The sequence below is a fragment of the Scomber scombrus genome, chromosome 2 (genome assembly GCF_963691925.1).
Source record: "Scomber scombrus chromosome 2, fScoSco1.1, whole genome shotgun sequence".
Lineage (NCBI taxonomy): Eukaryota > Metazoa > Chordata > Actinopteri > Scombriformes > Scombridae > Scomber > Scomber scombrus.
This window is the reverse complement of record NC_084971.1, coordinates 25,871,115-25,893,075: the sequence shown is the minus strand read 5'-3', so window position 1 is coordinate 25,893,075 and position 21,961 is coordinate 25,871,115. Positions and strand designations below refer to the sequence as shown.

General features: G+C 40.1%; 1 protein-coding gene across 1 annotated transcript in view; it reads right to left on the bottom strand.

Annotated features, from left to right (window-relative positions):
• mtnr1aa (melatonin receptor 1A a) overlaps positions 1 to 11,639 on the bottom strand; it is a 37,944-nt gene extending 26,305 nt beyond the window's left edge. The window contains exon 1 of the mRNA XM_062429495.1: positions 11,456 to 11,639. Within this exon, the coding sequence (XP_062285479.1) occupies positions 11,456 to 11,639 (184 nt within the window). The remainder of the gene's footprint in view (positions 1 to 11,455) is intronic.
• Positions 11,640 to 21,961: the final 10,322 nt, after the last annotated feature.

Below are 21,961 nucleotides of genomic sequence, written 5' to 3'. Positions count from 1 at the left end.
ACCATATTTCTCCCTCCTCCTCCGACTATCCACATTAAGATATGCTCTGTTGCATTGAAATACCAGTTTTGAGGAGCAGAAATATGTGGCTCAGCTTAAAACATTCGGGTCTGAAGCAGTGCCAACACAAAGGACCTACAGAACCGACCCAAAGCCTTGGCCCTGTGTTCACGGCTGCTTTACTGTACTGCTGAATGTAAACAACAAACGATACACAGCAGATTTTCTGTGAATGATGCACATCCAAAGTGTTTTGGAGTCAGTTTAACTCTGAATATTGAGGAGAACAAATGAAGCTTAGCGAAAGTTCAGACAGGAAGACCACCTTTTTGTATGCTCACATAGTCATCCTGATCCTTCTTACAGCTCATATTGATCTCTGTCAAAGCTCTTATTTTCCTTGCTGTTATTTCTGGAGCATCAATTGACACATCAGCTGTTCATATCACCTGGTCAAGTCTAACCAATACCACGGTGACACACCTTCATTGTCAGCCTATCATATTGCAGCTGTCTATTTAAATGTTCTCCCTCTCTGCTCAGGTGCTCTTTTGATGCTGTTTTGCGCAACCCACCACCTCCCCATCACCACCCAGTCTTCAGATTCCTCAAAGCAACACTTCAACTTCATCAGCCCGATCAGTTTCAGCCTTAAGATGACTTGTTGTGATCTGGCCCGAGATTGATTGATCAAAGTCATCAGCACCACCACCAGTGTCTGGACTCCATGGGGGGATCTATCATGCTGATGCTCAGGACTTATGTCCTTCGATTCAAAAATTCTCCCTGCAGAGTCTAAGCGCCAAAGACTATGACAATACCTAATCATTAATATCATCTGCATAATAAACATATTTTACTTTATCTCTCGTCTCTCCTGATTGAAATCAGCTTTCTTTCATCTTTTAGGGGAAGCTAATGTCCATTCAATAAATATAATAATGTTAAAAATAAAAAATATTGTGGCGAACAAAATGTCACCTTTCATATATTGAGGTCTAAACTGTAATGACGGTTGGTTGGTTGGTGGTGTGACTCGTTCCCAAACCGTTTCACAGCATTTCTCTGTTCACCTCTTGCGTCTGCTTGCTGAACATGGTTACCATTTTGTCTTGGCTACCCTACAGAGAGACTGCATCTGGACTGCTCACATGTGCCATCTGGTGGTTGTTGGTGCATGCTGCAGCTACTTCTGGAGAAATGACTCCACCCCCATTAGCCTAGTTTCCACTAAGGAAGTTCCTGGTAAAATTTAGGAAGCAGGACCTTTACAGGAATGTCCTCTCACTCGGTCCTCTCAGTTGTTGTGTCTCCATAGCAGAGTAGGACCCAGTGGACTCTGACCGTGACGCCACCGAGGCGACTTGCTGATAGCATAACAAAGAAAACGTCAACGAGGAGGTAAACATGGAAGGAGCTGAGGTGGTTGCCGCGTTTCTGGTTTGTGTGTTAGTGTACATGACGGTGGACGCTATGAATTTTTTTCCAGCGGTGTAGATGCTTTCTACTAAGGCTCGTCTTCTGCTGGGTTTTAAAAATGCTGCTTATTTTAGCACTTTCTGTTGACGCCACATCCCGCTTTGATTATACCCAATCAGCACCGAGTAAACCTCAAACCCCATCCAGGAGTTTTTCGGGGCCAAACGGAGTACCCACCCCAAGGCAGGGACTTGTTTAGCCCCAGTAAAAGTTCAGGGAGATTGTCCTTCGCGGAAGGTTCCTGCTATGGAGACTCGCACCAACGGACATGGCCCTGTAAAATTACCCTGCAGTTCCTGCAGTGGAAACAGCGCTATTCACTGCTGCCACTGTATTACCGCAGTATTACCATGGTAATCACGTCAATTGAAACAGCTGACATCTGCATGTGTGCAGTCAGCATGCAAGTCTGCAGCCGTCAATATCCTTATTGAATCACTGCCAAATATAATTGACAACAACAACTGTAAAACATCTCGATTAGTATCTTTATCACAATTTTTAAACCAAATTTTTGGCCAATTAGGGCACAACATTGACATTGTGAATTTGTCAGAGCTCTTAGCTGCTGGAAATGATGCCAATGAGAACAGTTGTGGACCATGAAACCAAAACAATGAGTTAAAAGGCGTTATAAAGATCTTTAGAGCTGAGGCGAACTGCAGAGGCTGGTGATGATTATCCCTGCAGTTTGTCTCTGCAATCATTTTGATGCATTGTTTTATAAAAAATACTGACTAGAGCAACTTTAATAACCAACATTTTGAAGATACTTATTTGGAAAAACTATATAACAATGTTAGTGAATATATCATTATTTGTAAACGCTAAAACCTCAATATTGGCATTACCCTCAATATCCAGTATCAGTCAGGCTGCACTGTTCTATTGACTTCATACCAAAAGGAAAGCTTAAGAAGAGATAAAAACAACTGTAAATACAATAAAGAGAATGACAACAATGCAGCTAACTTTCAAAGACATGCCTCAGTGTTTCAATAGTTTTTAGAAAAAAATATTTTCTATGTTAGGGTAACAAGATATTCCTCGCAGTTTTTTCTAAAACGTTCCTAGTGATTCTCCTGATTTTGAAAATAGAATAACACGTTGTATATGTATTATTTGTGGACTCTTTGCAAACCCTTTTCCGATAAGCCAATAGTGATATTTTGCTTCAATCTGTTCCAAGATGAACCTAGCAGAATATTTCTAGCTACGGGTTGTTACATAACTCAAGTTCACAGGAGGTTTCTGAGGAAATTCAGGATAAATCTCGTCTTGTGCAGACTGATATAATGAATGCATCTCTCCATCTAATGTGCCAGACTCTATTCTTTTTCATTGCCTCTGAAAAGCAACACTTTCTCTTACTATTTGTTGTCTCCTGAGTAATAAACATCCTGCTTTCATTTTCAGAGACAGAGACAGAGCTCGCACCTGTTCCCTAAATACTGACACCACTACTCCAAAATCAGGTACTATTATTAAACAGAAAATGTTTCTCTTTTAGACTCAGCTTGCCCTGAACCTAACCAACCAATATGCACTTCTCTAACCTCAGGATTATTTTTAAAATGTTACATCCTCACTTCCTTGCTTTGTAGTTATTAAATGTACCACTTTTGAAATGGCACAGTCATGTGAAGGAGTGGTTCTCAAACATTTTCACTCACACAAATTAGACCACATCCCTCATTTGAAAAGATTTAGTCCCAGATTTTTTCTTTTAGATGTTTTATTACTTTATCATTAATAAAAGATGATGAAACCCATGACCAAAATAGTCAAATATTCTGTCATTGTGTGACTTATAAACAGAATTATAGTGAAAATAAATGATTTCCCTTTTTGCTGATGGACCCCCTGGAACTACCTCAAGGACCCTTGGGGGTCCTCGGACCCCACTTTGAAAACTGCTGCTCTGGAGTGCTTACAGTATGTGGGACAGTGCTGTGTCTGAGTGATAAACCACCATGCTGGACCCAGAGACAGTGGTCTGATAAGGCTGAATGGAACAGTGTTCACAGCGCTACATCAAATTGCATTCATGTGTCTGCCATAATAATCATCATTACACGCCGTTCAACTGAATCACCCCGTTGGCTTACAGAGTGTGACAAGGCTTTCTGATTGAGCTGCTTGCTTGTTAGTCCAGTGGGTGAACTGTGCTGTTTTGAGACCCATTAATGATAAAATGACCAAAAAAATGCAGCAACAAGGGAGGAGAATTGGGAAGATAAGGTGCTCAGTTTGTGTTTGTCCTTTTTTCATAAGTTGTATCAGAGGCGGACGGGGCGAGCCTGCATTTCTTTTTTCCCTTTTTTTTCATCAGTGCCCTGCTCTAACAGTCATACAATCTGACGCATTCACAGCTGGAAGCTGCTGAGTCTTCTACCACAGTCTTCTACTGTTAGCCAAGGAGGAGCAATGGTGGACTAAGTACTTCATTCAAGGGCACCTTGAACACAAAGGAGAACGTTTCTCGCTTCCCTTTTCTGACTCTCTCAACAACATTTCCTACTGGCACCCTTCTCATCACCAGCCAGCATCTCTAAACTCTGAGCGCCTGCCGCCTTGTGTGCACGTGTGTGTGTGTGTGTGTAATCAAATAGTTACCGCTCTACAGTAAGCACTCTATGTTATGCATGTGTTATGCATAGTTCCCCTTGGATGAGCATTCGGTTTTACTTGATCTCACTGCCCTAAGCTTCCAATGTGCGTCATCCCAAGCTCCTATCAGGCAGAAAGAAGTTTGCACTGTATAATATTGTAGTGGGGGGGGGGGGGGGGGGGTTAGAATCGTAAATGGCTGTAAATATGCTTTCTTGTATGTATAAGTATTTATAGACTCATTATGACTTCCTTTTGAAGTGAAAACATGCTCTCCTCAGCCAGTGAGTGTGTGAACCTGAGAAACGGACACAGACAGAATGAGAGCAGGAGAAAGGAAGCGGGCAAGGGGGGTCGCAAAGGAGAAGACCAGATGCCAGGCGCCTGTTCTTGTTAAATTCGACCATGTCAAGCCAACCATTGTTTCACACTTACCAAAATAACAGGCTTAATTCATTTTGCCCACTTGGCCATTATATAATCTGGAATCCACAGGGTTTGTGTGATAACCGTCTTATTGCCTGACTGGCTTGATGCAAAGCGCTATTGGCAGAATTCCTCTACAGGTATGCAGTCTGACAACATAACGTCCTAAGAGAACGGTGGGGGTGTTGGATCAGAGTGATGCAAACAGACAGGGTGTCATGGAATATGAAGCCTGGAAGGTCAAATTTAAGTGAAAAGAGAAAAAAATGGAATGTGCGTGTGTGAGTGTGAGTAGGCTTGTGAGGAGGAGTACAAAGAAAGACTGAGATGAGGCACAAAACTTAGCGAGGGGGATGCAGAACACTTCGCAGAATGTAAACCAGAAAAAGAAAAAAAGACAGAGGTGAGTCGGAAAAGGTGTTTTCTCGGAGGATAAGTCTGGAAAAACACATCCTACATTCTGATCATACAGCAGATGCAAATCATATATACAGAATGGATTACCGCTGGCAGTCTTTGTGTGTAGAGATAATCCTGCAAATATTAGAAAATCATGAAATCGTCTAGCAGCTGAGAGGAGCTTGCTGGGTCAATTTTTCTTTCACAAATGAACCTGGACAGAGGCCTAAACCCAGCAGGACAATGTGGCACCTGCCAACACTGAAACAGTGCGGCCAGTAATGCGGTCAAATAGAGAAAAACAGACCTTTTTTCCTTTTTTTTTTTGCAAAGTAATTTCCCCATGATTTTTTCAATTATTGTTACAAAAATATAAACCAAGTCAGGCATAGCGGAATCAACAAAATAATATGACTGAAATGGCGATTCAGCGTTTCTCAAAATAAAAGAAATAAGTCTATGTCCCTTTCAGTGTATATGCTTTGTATGACTGGCTCGCACCAATCTGCCATCTCTGTCTTGTCTTTATCTCCACTATCATGTACTGTTGTGAACCTCTCTCTCTCTCTCTCTCTCTATCTCTCTCTCTCTCTCTCTCTTTCCCCTCCTTACCTTGATGTGTATAAGAGCGAAAGGCACCAGCAAACAAGCCGGACAAGGTTGGCAACACAAACAACGATAACATCATGCACATAATCCCAGAAGTGGAAGCACAGCCGTGCATATCTGGTACCTAATTAGATCTGTGTGTGATCTAATGTTTTGAGTTTTAATCCTTAAGAGAGCTAAAAAAGCCCACTGACAGGAAATTTGTACAAAGCAGATCTGCAAGCCTGGCATAATTCTTGAAAACATATATAATGTCTTTCACCATGTTTAAGGATGCACAGGAGCACCAGAGGAAACAGTTAATGCAAACTGTAAGTTATCAGGTGCAAAGTGGCCCTGGGGTACGCTAACAGGCGCTCCTTTTTTTCGTGTCATGGCTGACAGTAGGGGCATTAACTAATCTATAGCTGGGAGTTAAGTGCCTCATGAGTAAAAGAAGGAGATCCCTATCCTCTCCCACTCAATGTTCATTTATTCAGCTTGCGCAAACTATAAATTAATTGCAGAGTCATGACCTGCTGGCTGTTGTGGGTCCCCAATTAGTGCATGTTCTTCACCCACTGAGCCTTTTCCTTTCTGTTCTTATGCTGTTAAGCTGCTCCAGCATACTGCGCCGCTCTGATGCTTATCACAGCAATCACCACAGAAACTGACAAACCCAGTGAGCAGCTATGACTTCTGCGCCTGTCTGTTAGAGAACAGTAGGAACGATAGGACACCACCAGCCAAATACGGGCTTTAATTAAATAATATTACTCATCACATACAGTATGTTCTGTTTTCTTTTTCAAGTTATATGAACTGTAGGGTAAATACTCATGGTGGTATCAGATTCAAAACCAATATTTCAATCATGATGAGCTGCACAAAATATGCGACTGCTCTGAGATTGTGTTTGTTTTATTTGGAGTAGAATCTGATAATGTCTCACGGAAAAACATGCAGCATATACAGTGCAGTACCCCTTATGTCAACTTTAGAAAAAGGGCGTACTCCCTAACCTGTGGCCTTTGCAGTTATTGAGGGCCCCTTCAATAACCAAAACTTTGAGGCCCACTTGAACTCTGACCTCATACTGTTATATTTTTACAAAGGAGCTGAAACAGCCTTAAACACAACGGTGAAACATTAAATACCTCCTCCATAAATGTTCTATGACATATGAAAAATAGTCTGCTTTAAATAATAAGTTGTGTTTGATATGGTTTTCTCAAGTAAAACTTCTAAAAAGTTATTCAATGTCCCTCACTAAAAAATCCAGCATTTATCAATACACAAATATTGTTCATTTCAAGTTTAATGCTGGACATTTCAATGAGAAGTGCATCAACGTCACACTTGTTTTATTGGACCATGATTAACTTCCAAACTAGTTACGATGTCACAAAATCGTGCAGGTCATACACATCTTAAACTGAGATTTACAGATAAACTTTCCTCCTTCAGCAGATGAATATGAAAACTAGTGTTAAACAAACTTTTAAGCTCAAATATCCAGGTGATTTAACAACAACTAAAATACATTTTTTACTGCAGGAGGACTTTTTTTTTTTTTTTTTTTTTTTTTTTTTTTTATAGCTACAACAGCTTGGATCACAATGTGGCAAATTAACCAAAACACCACAATTCGTTTTAGGCCTAACAACATAACAACAGATTTTATGACCACAGTTGATATGCACTCCAAGCTCCTGTCCTTTAGAAACTGTTGGTGAAACTGTAGTGGTGTGAGCCAAAGGGGGGCACAGCGGGGTTGACAAAGAGGCAGCCTTGTCATCAGAGGTGGGAACACAGGATACAGTCACCCGATATTGATACTGCTGGCAAAGGATACTTTACGCAGTGTAGCTTAACAATGGCTTCAAGTTTTTTTTGGTGTTTGGGCATGCAGGGTCCAGATAGTACAATAGGTAGTAAAAACAGCCACTCAAGTATGCATTGGTGCAGATGGTTCCTGTTAGAAAACTTCCCTGGAGATGCCTTAAATTTTAAGAGGAAAATAAGAACATGAACATGGCCAGGTATTTAAGATGCAAGTGAAACATTAAAGCAGAGTAAAAACAATTCAAAGACAGCTTGCCAATTATAGTTTAAGGTCTCAGCAAGAGACCTTAAACTTCTTTTGATTAAATAGAAACAGTATGTGTGTGTAGGAGGTATGAGTACACTTTCTTCTAGCTCTCCTCCAACCCAAGAAATTCGTTCCTCACTTTAAGCATACTCGTGCAATCTTGATTTAGATACGTGTGGCCCTGATAAAGCCTGCTTCTAAAGGACTACAGTTTCTCACAAAACAAGTCTTTCAAAGGGTTTTCCTCATGATGAAAATAAAACAGGATGCTGCAAAATCACCATCTACTGTATAACAACTACAGAGGGGGATTTGTTTTCTTTTCACAGTCATCTCTTTATTAAGCTCCACAGTGCTGATCCAATTTATGTTAAAAATCTCCCAACAAAGCCAATGGATATTTAGAAACCTAAAACATTCATATTAATTGGAGGCACACGCAAATTCCACTTAATTCTGCATTAATGCTTTCGGAATATTCATTACACTGAGAGCAATAATGCTGTAACAGATATTAGAAGTGTAATGAACGTGAACGATGGGAAATAACATTCTGCCGGCATGCAGCCAAGTCACGCAACGCTGAAAAAAGGATCATCAACTCTATGTGACACTCAAAAACAGACTGTCCCACTCCATTGTAGAGATTTTTAGTGTATTTTGCAGCAGCAGGTCTCAGTGCACTAAGACTTGTCTTAATCTGTCACTTCAAGCTGTGACTGGTTCAGTAGGTTAGTCAGTGTTTGAACTTTATGTGCTGTTGATCTTGTTAAGTTTTCGGTCTGAGGAATGTTGAAAGAAAAAAAAACAATCTAAGATAGTGCGTCACAAACTTGATTTTAGGATTGATTACAGGCATCTCGCAAAAGTGCTATTTTCATTTTTCTAACTTAAGCTGACAGCACATGATGTGTGGAAAAATGCCACTGTTTTTCAGTAAAGACTGATGACACCCAGAGGTGCAGGGTCACTATGCTGGATGTCAAAGAATGCTCATATTTTGCTCTTTGCCGCTACGCACTTTTCACAACATGTCAAATCAGTTTATAATCATTGACATTGAAGATTGAAGCTCTTGTTAAAACTTAGAGGAGAAGCTGGAAGTCGTACTTCGCACAGGCCTAACGTTTGTTTGGTATTATCATCTGTTGTTGTCAAAAAAACGTAGGAAACACCATCTGATGTACTGTTCTTTGAGCTAACGTCACGCTCTAGCCACACAGCTAGCCAAAACAGTCAGGTGTGTTGGAATATTCCTTTACCTACAACGGAACAGGTACATTTAAGATGATTTACTGGCATGGAACTGAGCTCACAGCACTGATTCTGTATCCAGCCATGCAGCTCAAACCACTCACCATGTGTTGCTGGCTTTACACTCGCTCGCTCACTTGCCATTTCGTGCATTGATGGAGGGTTTGGCCATGCAGAGACAGCAGCACTGCTGCCTGCAATATGTGACAATGACGCTTGCCAGGCTCTCCACTGAGTATATTTCATTCCTCATTATTTAGTTGTTGGACTGCTGTGCAATCTCTAACAACGTTTAGCCCATGCCAAGGAAATAATGTCCACTTTTTAGAAGATTCAATCTACTCAACAACGGGACATTGAATTGTTTGTGGGTGTAAAATGTGACAGTTAAAACCATGAAAGTTTGGACAAGTGCTCAGTCCAGGTCAAATTTGTGGCCGCCTTTTAAAATAATTATCTGTGGCATCAAATTCCCACACATAAGGTCTATTAAAGTAAATGTTGACAGCACTCCCGTAATCATGACATTACACAGTGATGAAAGTATGAACAGAAAAGTTTTCATGTTAATCAATACGTCTGTGCCGATTTGAATAGATTTTGCCAGTGGCTTTTTGAACAGAAAATTCTAACAGCCTTAAGTTAGTCATGCACATCTTCACAACTTGAATGGAAAGTAGGAAATGTGCTTCAAAGGCATGAACTTGAGGAACTACGTCACTGGCCTACGTACATCTTGTTAGTATTCACAGACAGCTTTGCGAGAAACAATTCAGCTGAGGTTTTTCTTTTTTTCATATTTTCCTTTTGATCCTCAGACGCTGGAATTTTCTTCAGGCTGCTTGGTCGGAATTCAGCGTGGTGAAAAAGAAAATTGAATTGTCCAATGAGCTGAATAAATAAACGGTAATTCCAGCTGATAATACTCAACCGTATACAACATTAAAGTGTTGAATATGGAGATAATATAAGTTAACTGCATGCTTGATTAAAATACTGCTGCTGCTGCATTATGACCTCCTTACATGTAATTAGACATAATTAATGGAACAACTTCAAAAGATGCAGTTTCCTAAATTTATCTCTCCTCTTGTCTCATACTTTGTTCCCCAATTTAACACGCAGATGGCATGACAATATTTCCAGTTTCAGTGACAAATTCTATTTCAAGACAGCTTGGCTACGGAAGCTCTGTTGAAACACTCAGATGAAGGGAAACCACTGCAGAGTCGCATGTGTGTTTTTTATCAAATGCTGATTATCATAAAGCGAAGGGAACTCGCAGGAATCTCAGTAAGAGGCAATCATATCCTTGCACATCCTTGGTAACACTTAATATTCCTCGCAGGGGTTCCCTGCTCTCTATCCACATGATGGAAATCTACTCTGACCCTTACATTTCTGCGGTGAGTGAAATGGTAATGTCAAGAGTGTCTTTAGCAAATCACCCTACTACAGCCTCCAAATGATGACAGCCGTGATATGTGTAGCTGCCAGTTACTGTGTGCGGACCTGACACAACGACACATGAGCCTCTTGGGTTTTCTCAGCAGTGCTCTGTCCTCTCTGACTATTCAATTATAAGCGTTTTACCACCTTCTCTGAGCAAGACAAACACTGCTGTGTCAATCTTGTCCAAACTCAGGGGCAAACAAATTAATCCACACAGCCCATATCTTAATTAAATTCACGGTCAAGTGGTGTGTATGAAAACACTCATACACACGTGTACACACACACACACACACACACACGGCACAAGTTCCATCATCGACCTAGTAGTAATTTTTAAAAAAAAATCTGTTGTCATTGTGATTATTAAATTAAATCTCCAAGCTGGTGTAACATCGATAGTGGGAAAGCCTGGGAAGCATTTAGTTTAAGCAGTAGTGGGATAAGCGCCGTGCCCCCCTTCTCCACGCACACACACACACACACACACACACACACACACACACACACACACACACACACACACACACACACACACACACACACACACACCCATGGCTTCAGACTGTGTCAATAATTGCTATAGTGTTTCTCTTCGCTTTTCTCTCCTCTGAGCCTGCTTAGCTGCCCGCTTACTTGGTGTAGGTCAGTGAAATTATATCCGCTCCGAAAGTAGGCTATAGCAAGTCGAGGTCGATGATGATGAACTGTCCATTACAATCAGACCCTATGATGGAGAATTGTTCTGTAACCTTCAGAATAAATGTCAACAAAGATATGAAGCTCCTGCAGTGATATAAGAGAGAAAAGAATGAAAAAAGACAACAATATTATTGTCAAATGGGAGCTTGTGTTATTGGTTGTAATGAATCGCGAGCGCTATCTGTATATTTATGCCGGATCGGATTTAAAATAAGCAGCTCAAAATACATATATACAATGTTGTTTGTTTTTTTGTTTTCTATCATTAATACATAATGATAAAACGCCAAAGAAACTAAATATATATGCCTGAAAACGTTTTACAGTCTATTAAAGAGTGTTTCACTGTGTGACAGGTTTTGTTTTGATTTTTAACGCAGCTGAGTTTTTAACCACGCGCGCGCCGCTTTTTTTTTGTTTTGTTTTTTTACCCCCTTCGCTACTTTCACTCACCTGCGTTCCTCAGCTTCTTGTTCCGATACACAGAGAAGATGACCAAGAGGTTGCCCAGGATGTCAACTACGATCGTGAAGATGAGGAAGCACCCCAAAGTTGTGGTAACCCACGGCGGGCGGTTCAGGACGGTGTCACTGGGGTCTGGCGAGGTGCTGTTCAGGTAAGACCCATTTATAATCATTGTATAGGCTACAGTCGCGGAACTTTTCTCAAGTGAGCCAAATTCTCCCCGTGTGACTCCCCGTCCGTCCTAGAGCCTGGATATCGGAGACGCCGGTGGTGGGATACTACAGCCTCCCGCGGCTTTCATCTTCATCCTCTCTTTCCGCACTCCTTCTTCTCCTCCTTCTTCTTCTTCTTGGACTTTTCCCAGATGCTGTGGATGCGTTCCGGTCTTCTCTCTCCCTCTGTCTCTGCTCGCCTCGGTGTCACTTCTGCACCCCGTGTGCCATTCACTTTGTCTGTACGCATGTGTGACATGAAGCCGCAACTTCAAACCTTCTCAGCATGTGACCAAACATTCCGGAGAAGAGAGGTTTTTATTTGGAGGGAGAAATACTGTCGCTTGGTGGCCGAAAAGAGGAAGCGCCCTACTTTCCCCCCCATTTACCATATGCGTTTTCATTCATAGCTTTGCAGGAACTCGCTTTGCTTTATTTCAGCAGCCCATTCATTATTATTGTGAAGAATCATTCATGTTTTATCACTTCCATGGAAAAAGGCCACAGTCGCACTGGGACCATAAGACAAATGGAAACCGTTTTACTGGAACCAAAATGAATGATTAAGTATGCTGGTGATGAAGAATGATATATTACATTTCCTAGTACTGATTCAATTTTGTGTGAGTGGTCGAGAGGTCTAAATAGTAAACTTCATCCCAAACAGGCCACTAAACATTCTTTTTAGATATGATTTAAGACTCAGTTTATTCAATTTAACATATAAGGCTTCAGTGAAACCACTGAACCTCTCATTAAGCAGACTAAAGTGCAGTATATTATGTGGAATATTCATAAAATGGCTTGTCTGAGCACCTCTGTCACTGCTGGATAGATATGAGAGTGGATGAGGTTTCTATACAAGCAATGGACCATATGCTATAGTTAATGATGTTCACAATAAATGGGTCACAGCCCTTTCATGCACACGTACACATACACACAATTGTGTTTCCATCACTTCAGAGGACATTACATTTACTTATCCTAACCATAACCATAACAATCACACACCTATCCCTAACCTTAATATGACCGTAACCTAACCTTAACTTTAAACCAAGACCCTAAAATTCCAGATTTATGTTATGGGGACTTGTTTTTTGTCCCCTTAAGGAAGGTGAGTCCCCATAATATGACAGTGCAAACAGATTTATGTCCCTGCAACATGAGGAATAACTTGTACACACACACACACACACACACACACACACACACACACACACACACACACACGCACATTTTTTGCAGCCTGTTCTGGCTGTCACAAACAATGACAGTTTGTCATAATAAAAGGTGAAATCTTCCATTTCAGGGTTTGTTTTGATCTGCAAATCTGAGCATACTACAAGAGTATCCCACAATCACACATTTGAGAACAGATTGATTTGAAGTGATCCAGCACACCACCCATGTTATTATAGCATTTTTTAATGATGATTTACAGCAATAGTTCCTGACCTTTTGAGGCTTGTAGCCCCTTAAAGAGAAAGCAATCTCTACTCGCAAAACATCAACAAACTGCATATGACTGTGTCGGCCAAAAAGTGATTATCAGAGTGATTTGTAGAGGCCTGAAGAGGAAAGAACCATAAAGATAAGATGAAGAAATGTCTGAAAAGGTCAGTCTAATTTTGTGTAGCATTTTTTTTCCTGCTTTCTGGTCTTATTTACTTTTTGAATGTGCTCATTAATGCAAAGCATGTTCCAGTTTATTTAAGGTGCTGGCCTGTCACTGACCTGGACATGGAGACCCATAATCAGACACTGATTATCTCATAGATTAAATAATCCTTTAAGCCAGTTCACAATGATCTTTATCATTTTTCACCTGAACTGTAACAAATAGGATTGTCAATATGTGTTCCATTTGTCAATGCAGTATTGATGTACCACTCATGTTGTTGTAAGTCTTATTATTCAAGACCCTCATTTCAATAAAGGTTGTTAATATGTTGTTGCTGACTGTCACTGAAAAAGAAAAACACTCGTTCATTATTCACACTGACGCCTACAGCTGCTAATGCAAAGCTAGACTTGTTGAGAGACAAACACATCATTCATGAAAAGCTCTGACCTATTTGGCTTTATGAAACTAAATCATAAATAAATAAATGGCCAAAAACAAACTCTTGGTAACAATGAATCCTGTAACCATCACCAAATTGACAGCTCTTTTTTTTCGGAGACTTTGAAGATATTTTGCTTATGTTGTCAGCAGGGCGACTTTGAAATAAAAAAATGTTTTTCTTTCTTTTTCTTGTCGCTCAGCTCTTTGTGCAGCATGTTTCATTGATTTGTAAGTGTAGTCTAACACAGTGATCAAGCCTTGACTTTGCTTTAATTCAAATGAGACTCTCATCTTTTCTTCCTTGCTGTCCCTCAACAACACCAGTATGCCAACATCATAACATTATTACATAATAGGCCTTGTTCTAATTCTTCCTTTATCAACCATCATGTTATTGTAAAATATGAACAGCTCATTATTATAACATATGTGTGAATTGTTGCCAGAACAGTTGCCAAAAATTCACATCTCCTGACACTAATGAAAAGGTGTTACCACGACAGAAAGACAAATACTGGTTATTACAGTTTTGACCAATACAAAGGATATGGATTTCCTAGAAAAAAGTTGATGTTAGTAAACACACAACATTCAAAATTGGCCCCTTTTACCCGGCTCACTGAGCAAGTGAGAAAGAGAGAGAGAGCGAGAGCAGCAGAGGTTGAGTGAGCTATAGAGTGAATGAAGAGAGTGAGCAGCGCTGGCAAAACAAATCATTGAATCAAATAAATAAAACCTTATTTTCTGAATGTTCACTGTGATTACCTTCCGAGGCACAAATAAACACATACACACCTCTGCACAACCGTGCAGACCCTGTTCTGTGTGTGTGTAGTTCATCCCTGCCCTCAGACACACAGACCTGCAGCTCTTTATACATCCATGACACAGAGACTGATAGCAGAGCGGAGCAGAGTGGAGAGATGTAGACAGCGATGTCACCTGGTTGCTATGCTACCAGTTTTTGGCCGATGTATACACACCCACTGCCCAAAGGTGATGATTGAGAGGGATGATGAGATGGATTACTTTTGTATGAGTCTATACATTGTTTGTTTTGTTTTATTGTTTTTTTAAAGGAAAATCCTGTGTGGCTTTAATGAAACATTCCTTCCTTAGCCGAAAGTCACTGAATCTACGTCATATTTCTTGTTGAAGGGAATGATTCTGTTTTTTTCCCACTGCGGCTTTATAATCATCCAGAGCAATGAGACTTTTATCTAATGGATAATTGAAGCAGTTTATAAATCAGTAATTTCAGTGGTAGAGCAGCAAGCATAGAACATGTAACTCAACCCAAGACAAGTAATGAACAGGCATCTGAGAGCTAGAGAGACATATCTGCAGGGAATACTGTGTTTTGTTTTGACTCATGCTTTTAGGAAAGCATACTGCGGCTACAAGGGTTTACTTTTATTAAAATGGTCTTAAAGAGTAAACAGGATAATGCTCTGTGCCATATTGTGTCATTTTAAGTCATCAGAGAGACGAGAAGCACTTTATGTATTTTATGCGTATAAAGCACCTTTAAATTTAACCTGAACTGAAGAACTGAGAACAGCTAAAGAGAAACAGAGGAATGTTGTCTCCTTAAAACATGCCTTCAAAGGAACTTCTTCCATTTTAATTTGCCAAATAAATCAAAATGACAGAGAGAGATGGATAGAAGATGTACTTGCTGTTTAATGAGCGCCGGAAACCAAATGGAGAAACAGGTTCAAGAGTGATGTTGAGTTTTGTGGCTGATGAAAAGGGGAAGGGTGAGAGGGGAAAAGGGAGAGTGGGAGAGAAGTGAAGTGTGTGTGGGGGAGGGAAAGGGCAGATACACCCGTGATGAGGACAGGAGGGTGCCAAGAGGACCCCACCACCACCGCTACCACCCTACACACACGCGCACACATACACACACACACACAACCCTTTGCTCCTCTCATTTGAGAGAGCTGTCAGCAAAATGAAGGAGAAGAGACAGAAGTAATGTAATGAGTGCGGTCTCGACACAGCCCCGGCATGTCTCTGCCGCTTCACTGGTCATCACTACATCCCACAGAGAAACAAGAGTGTTTGCTTTTATACACCGTTGGGTCCTTCCTCCTCCTCCTCCACTCAGCCGGTTGCCATGACAACAGCAGAGCTCCACCCAGGAAAGAGATGTGTATGCTGGGAGAAAGAGGATTATTGGGGTCAGTGGTCTCTGCGTGTGTATTTCTCTCTCTCTCTCTCTCTCTTTCTCTCACGCACATGCACACACATGTTTACTCACAGCATATGATTACACATAGACGCATAGCGATACAGTAACGGATTTATTCTCACGTGAATGAGGCCAGACAATTAGTTTTTGTTGTTATTGTTGATGTTTATTGAATCCATCGGCCCCCCTGGAGAGTTCAACTAAAGAATTAATTCGCCATTGACTGCAGATGTTTTATGAGCGTGCATTTATGTCATGTTTTTGATTTCTTTTTCTAAAATGTTGGTGGGGGGGGGGGGGGGGGGGGGGGGGCGCTGTTGTTATTGTTTTTCTGTTTTACATTTTTCTCTTTTACATCACTGAATGTCTTATAGTGGTACTTCAGTGATTGAGTATTGTATTTTCATAAAGTTGGGGCACTTGAGAGATTAAATATAGAAAGGTCCAAATTGAAGAAGCTTAAATTAGGATCCTGATTTTTTCTTTTTCTTTTTTCAGTATCAGTATCCTTATTTTTAGTCAGCCACATGATTTTTAGGTATGAGTTAAGCTCCAAAAAAGGATGAATCCAAAATTTGCACTACTTACGACTGAATGTACTAAGGGCTTAAAAACAATGATCAATTGTTTTTTATGACTACAGATTGGAATTATTGATCTATTTGTATTTTCTATGGAGGATCTGCACATGATGAGTGTGCATATACATACGTGCATTCTCTTATTGTTAGGGTGTAAATTAATTAGTCATTAATCTGGTTGAGACAGAATGTGATATTTCTTATGACTACTTTCTTTTTACTTTTCTTCCTATTATTTGTCTTTTGATGAAGTTGCTTTGGTGATATGTATCTGCTAGTTAGGAACCTGAACGCAGGGCACAGAGAGGGATGTGTAGTAAGAAAAGAGTTTTTATTGTAGAGGAGGACCTAGATGAGAAGCCGATGGCAGGGAGTGGGGGATCCGGTGACAGCAGGGTTGACTGAAGGTAATGGGGGAGTATGGCTGGCGTGAGCGGGAGGGAATGAGGTGCAGCGTTGCAGACAGGACATCTTGGAGGCTTGGAAGTCGCTGACAGGCAGGCAAATAATGATCCTGGGACACAAGTTAAAATGCGAGACACGAGGAAGCTGGATCACTAGGAATATAAAATAAATTGGCCTTGAATTGCTACCACTCTGGTTGAAAGCTGATGAACCGATGAGAGGCAGGGTAGCAGACTGGGAGAGGTGCAGACAGGTGTGCAGGATAAGCAAAGCCGGTGTTGCAGCGTATTTGGTGACCCAGGAGATGCTGTGACCTTCAGTGTTGGAAGAACTACTCTGATACCTTCACTCATGTAAAAAAAAAAAAAAAAACCCTGACATCTACATCACTAATACTGCTGAGTCAAGGCAGCATATTAATATATCACCAACAGCCCAGATTATCTGCAAAATTAGTACTTTTACTTCAGTACTCACAATAAATTTAACTGGTAATACTTAACCATTGTGTCGTCTTCCCGGGTCAAATTGACCCCTTCTGTTTTGACTGTTCCTTCTTTCCTCCCTTCCTCTTTTCCTTTCTCCCTCCTCCCTTCCTTCATTCCTTCCTTCCTTCCTCACCTTCTCTCGATCTTCCCTTCCTTCTTTCCTTCCTCCATCCCCCTTTCTTCCTTCCTTCTGTCCATCCTTCCTTCCTCCCTCCCTTCCTTTACATTGTGGTATTGATAGGCTACTTTTACTTAAGAAAATGATGTGAGTGCTTCTTCCAACACTCCAGGTCAAACAATCTGATGGGTGACAAAATACTGTGTCACACTGGGAGCCAAGAGGAGGAAGACACATACAAACAATACATTAAGCGGGTGAACACAATGAGAGACAGATAGAGGAGCACTGGGAACACAGTGAAGGGGAAACATTAGGAACCATTGGGGAATCTTCTATTACTATAACAGGTTGTTAATCATCAGCAGGTCCCAGGCAGCGTTGTAAAATGTGTCACACCCACATGTGTCAGAAACACTGAGGACACCTGGGGCTGAAACGTGTCCATTATCTTCTGCTGCTTAGCATAAGTGCAAGTGTTACATACTTATCTGCGAGTGCTGGCGACTTAATTTAAACTAATATTTTTGGGCCTTTTGGGTCGGCACCCATGATACCCTGAAGACATTTGAGTTGAGCACGGCAGTTCATTTTGTTTAAATCCAACATTTCCCTTGATGCAACTTTTTCTCTCTGTCTTGTTAATATCTTTCAAACTCTACACCTCCAGTTTCTGCATACATTTTTTATTAAACGATAATCTCCAACAGTGTTGCCAGCTTTTTTTAATGGGAAGACTTAAAACGTGCTCCAACAGTTGCTCGATGATAACACAATTATTCAAATTTAATACAGTATTGTTGATGCCTTTTTAAGACCATACATGTCCAAAATGTCAACTGATTATTCAATGTAAATGGCTTACAAAGTTTAAGAAGTAGAGGAATATACCTAATTCATGTAGAAACACATCATCATTCAGTTTATCTGGAAAATTTAACATGATCAGATTTGGAGATATGTGTTTTCACAGCCAGCAGTGCATCATTACCCAGAGATCTGCATATCAATCAATCAAACGTTTAAACCATTTGCATAAAATGAAGTCAAACTAAGCTCAACTGACTCTTATTTAGCTTCATAATCACCTATTTATATTTTCATCTCTTTTCAAAGTAAGTTCCTCGATCAAACAATGTGATTGGTCTTTAGCATTATTGTCCATGGTTCATTCTCTTTTCTTTCTCTCTGGCTGATGACTTGCTGTTGCTTTCCTTCAACTTTAAACATAATGCACATCAAACCAGAGAAGCCCAGTGACGAAGTGATTGTGTACAACTCTCCTCAAGCACATGATTTCCCTCTAGGTTCTTTTTTGAAAAACAAAAAAAATCTTAAAAGTCACCAAATGATATATGGTTATTTTTTTCAACAGAAGTATAAAAAAAATACATAAACACTCAACACAAAAAATGGTTGTCTTCTCCACTATAAAACATGTCATCAAGACCTCTCATGCAGCTCAAATCGACATGGCAGCCGTCTTCGCCTCACTCTCACTTTTTACGCCCGCTGCTCTTGTTGAGATCACTTCAACAAGTGTCTTGGTTTTCCCACACAGCTCCGGGTTCCTCCCTGTCTGTCTGTGGAGAATACTGTTTGGTGCAAACACTGCAGCTGAGGTGATGGTTAATAACAGCTGTGCGTCTCTTTGTATAGGTCAGAATCAGACATTTCTGGGACTGACAGGAGGGCTCTGGACATAATTTCATATGAATGACTAAGCAGATTTTGAGGCCCAGGAGGTTCATTTTTTCTGTCCACACAGTTAGTACTGTGTAGACTGTCAGACACCTCTGTTTGATTTGACTGGATATTTGAGCTGTTTGATATTTGCATATTGTACAAGGAACCATGTTTTGCATTTATAAACGGCCTCTTGCACACACTCTGTGCAAATAGTGATTCTAAGCAGGAGGTGCAGTTAATGAAAAGCTTATCTTGCTGTCAAAAACTCACTTATGCAAACCTCTTTTTTTCCCTTCACATGAATGACATAAGTAAAAGGTATATATATTTCACAAATGTGGTTATTTGGCGTTAAGGACAAAGGAGAGAGTATTATCACTGGCAGACATGAGCTATGTGGGTGAAATCATGCAGACTTGCACTTTCCATGATGTATTCACTGCATGAGCTTTCATATCAACTGATGCGTGATTTGGCTGATTTGTGTTCCTTCATCCAGCCAGAGGGAACTACTGAGTGAAATCATTTGATGAGACTGCAAGTGTCTCTCACGGGGTTGCTCCGCTTGTTTTCATTTCTTATAATCACTCTCTTCTTTTTGGCTTTCATGAGTTGTCATATACAGACATCTTGTGGTTGTCATGTAGTACTGCAACCTCCCCTCAAACTCCCAAGTGAAAGCTAATAACCGCGACCCTTGAAGCAGAACCCCCCAGTTCCCAAAGAACTGCGCTCTTGATTCCATAATATGAATAATGCATTAATGGGTTTGAAAATCTTAATTTATTTCATGGAAAAACACCTGCTGAGTTAATTTGATCCATCAAGCATGAGATTAAGAAGCACATGAGTGGTTGCAAAGTGGTTCAATTACCAACCACTGCTTGAGTTTGGGATATTTGCGTTTTCCCCACATATATACCTCACACACTGTGGAGCTTTTTCACCCAACACATGAAACCTGAGAAATATGCTGTTTTCTCCTGCAATCCAGCTGAGAGCAATAGTCCACTCCCACACTGAAAGTAATGGGTCCTAGCAACAGAGTCCTCTCAGGGTGAGAAATGCACAGAAAAGAAAGGCACAGTTAGATCCTGCATCTAATTATTTAAAAAAAGTATCATTCTGATACTTGGAGATGCAACAAAGCCTGGCAATAGTGTTCTGCTTTTACAACTTCACAGAAAGCAACACGATTCGGTTTTGGTTTAGTTAAAACTGACAAAAATGACCAAGATGCTCAGGTGAAGGTATTTTATAAGCTGTAATTAATGGCTTTAGGGTTAATTAATAATTTGAACTATTAATAAAGACAAGTTTTCATTTTATTTTATATTAGTTCATTTTCTTACATTATTTGACAGGGACAGTACATATTGATAACATTTCTGAAAATGTGCAAGAGTTAGCCAGAAAAGCACATTTTCATCTGGGGTCTCCGGGCAGCTTAATAGTTGGAAGTACAAATGTTACAACAAAAAAAAAAAAAATACAATCAACAATAAAAACTGTGGAAATATGCAGACACAAATGGATCCTGCACTGAATAAAGACAAAAAAGATAGGTCTTAAGACGCAAAATGAACAAATCAACAAACAGGGTGACACCACATTCAACAAATAGGATGAAAACACAATGTGAGGACTGGTGAACTGTGGATATTATGTACAGAACTTATGATAAGCAGGAGCAGCTCTCACACTGAGCATGATAAATAAGACAACAAACACATCATCGTTCTCCAGTTCACAAGTTTGACTTCTAATGAACCGGACTCTTAATGATGTGGTGAATGAATGTTGTGTTATGTGGAGTTATTTTCAGTCCTTAGAGGCTCTGACAGAAATAAGCAGATTGGCCAAAACTGTTTTGTCTTGTACGAGTCAGACAGCCTCCTCTAGTTGTTGCTCTAGCCACGGCTTGCTTTTAATACAGAGTGTTGGAGGAGCCATTGAAATATTGATATATAACCAGCTCTTTAATTCATTATGAAGACCCAAATGTATGAATAAGAAGTCACCTCCATTTATAACTGCAGACTCAACAGATAATTAGAAACCAAGAAATCCATCACACGTTGAAATGAATTACTGACATTTAGAACTGTGAACTTATTATATTATAATAATATATGTATAAAATGAGTCATTAATAAAGGAAAGTTAGTTCCTAACTTTATAATTAGCCATCATATCTGAAGTTATAAATGTTACACCGGGTTATTGCACTATAATAATCCATCTGATGTGCAATTCTCTCTTCTCTTTGTTCATCTCTGGATGTTTAGAATTCAAAGATTTCCAACTATGGTGCCCATCTAAGGTCCTGAGCAGTGTTTATGTGATTGTACTATAATCATATAATAATTCCACACAAACTGACTTTATGAAATGGATTTTGGTGTTTATAGTCTGTATTATATAATATTAATTCAGAGATTTTGCGGTCTGTGACTCTCATCCTGAAGATAAACGGCTGAACGGTTCATTGGGGGTCTCATTTGTGATGAGAAGACCAAGCAAGTTCACCAGCAAAATGAGTTCATTCATAAATGTATAAACCATTATTAAAGCCATCAGTTACACAATGCACTATTTATGTGCACATAATGTTTGAGAGTATCTAGAAGCATATGCTTTTACAATATGTATGTTTTTCTTTTTGTTTTATATGTGATATAACATAGGATGTATGTATTTTGGGGGTTTTCTTTTTGGATGTTTTGTAGAATCCCA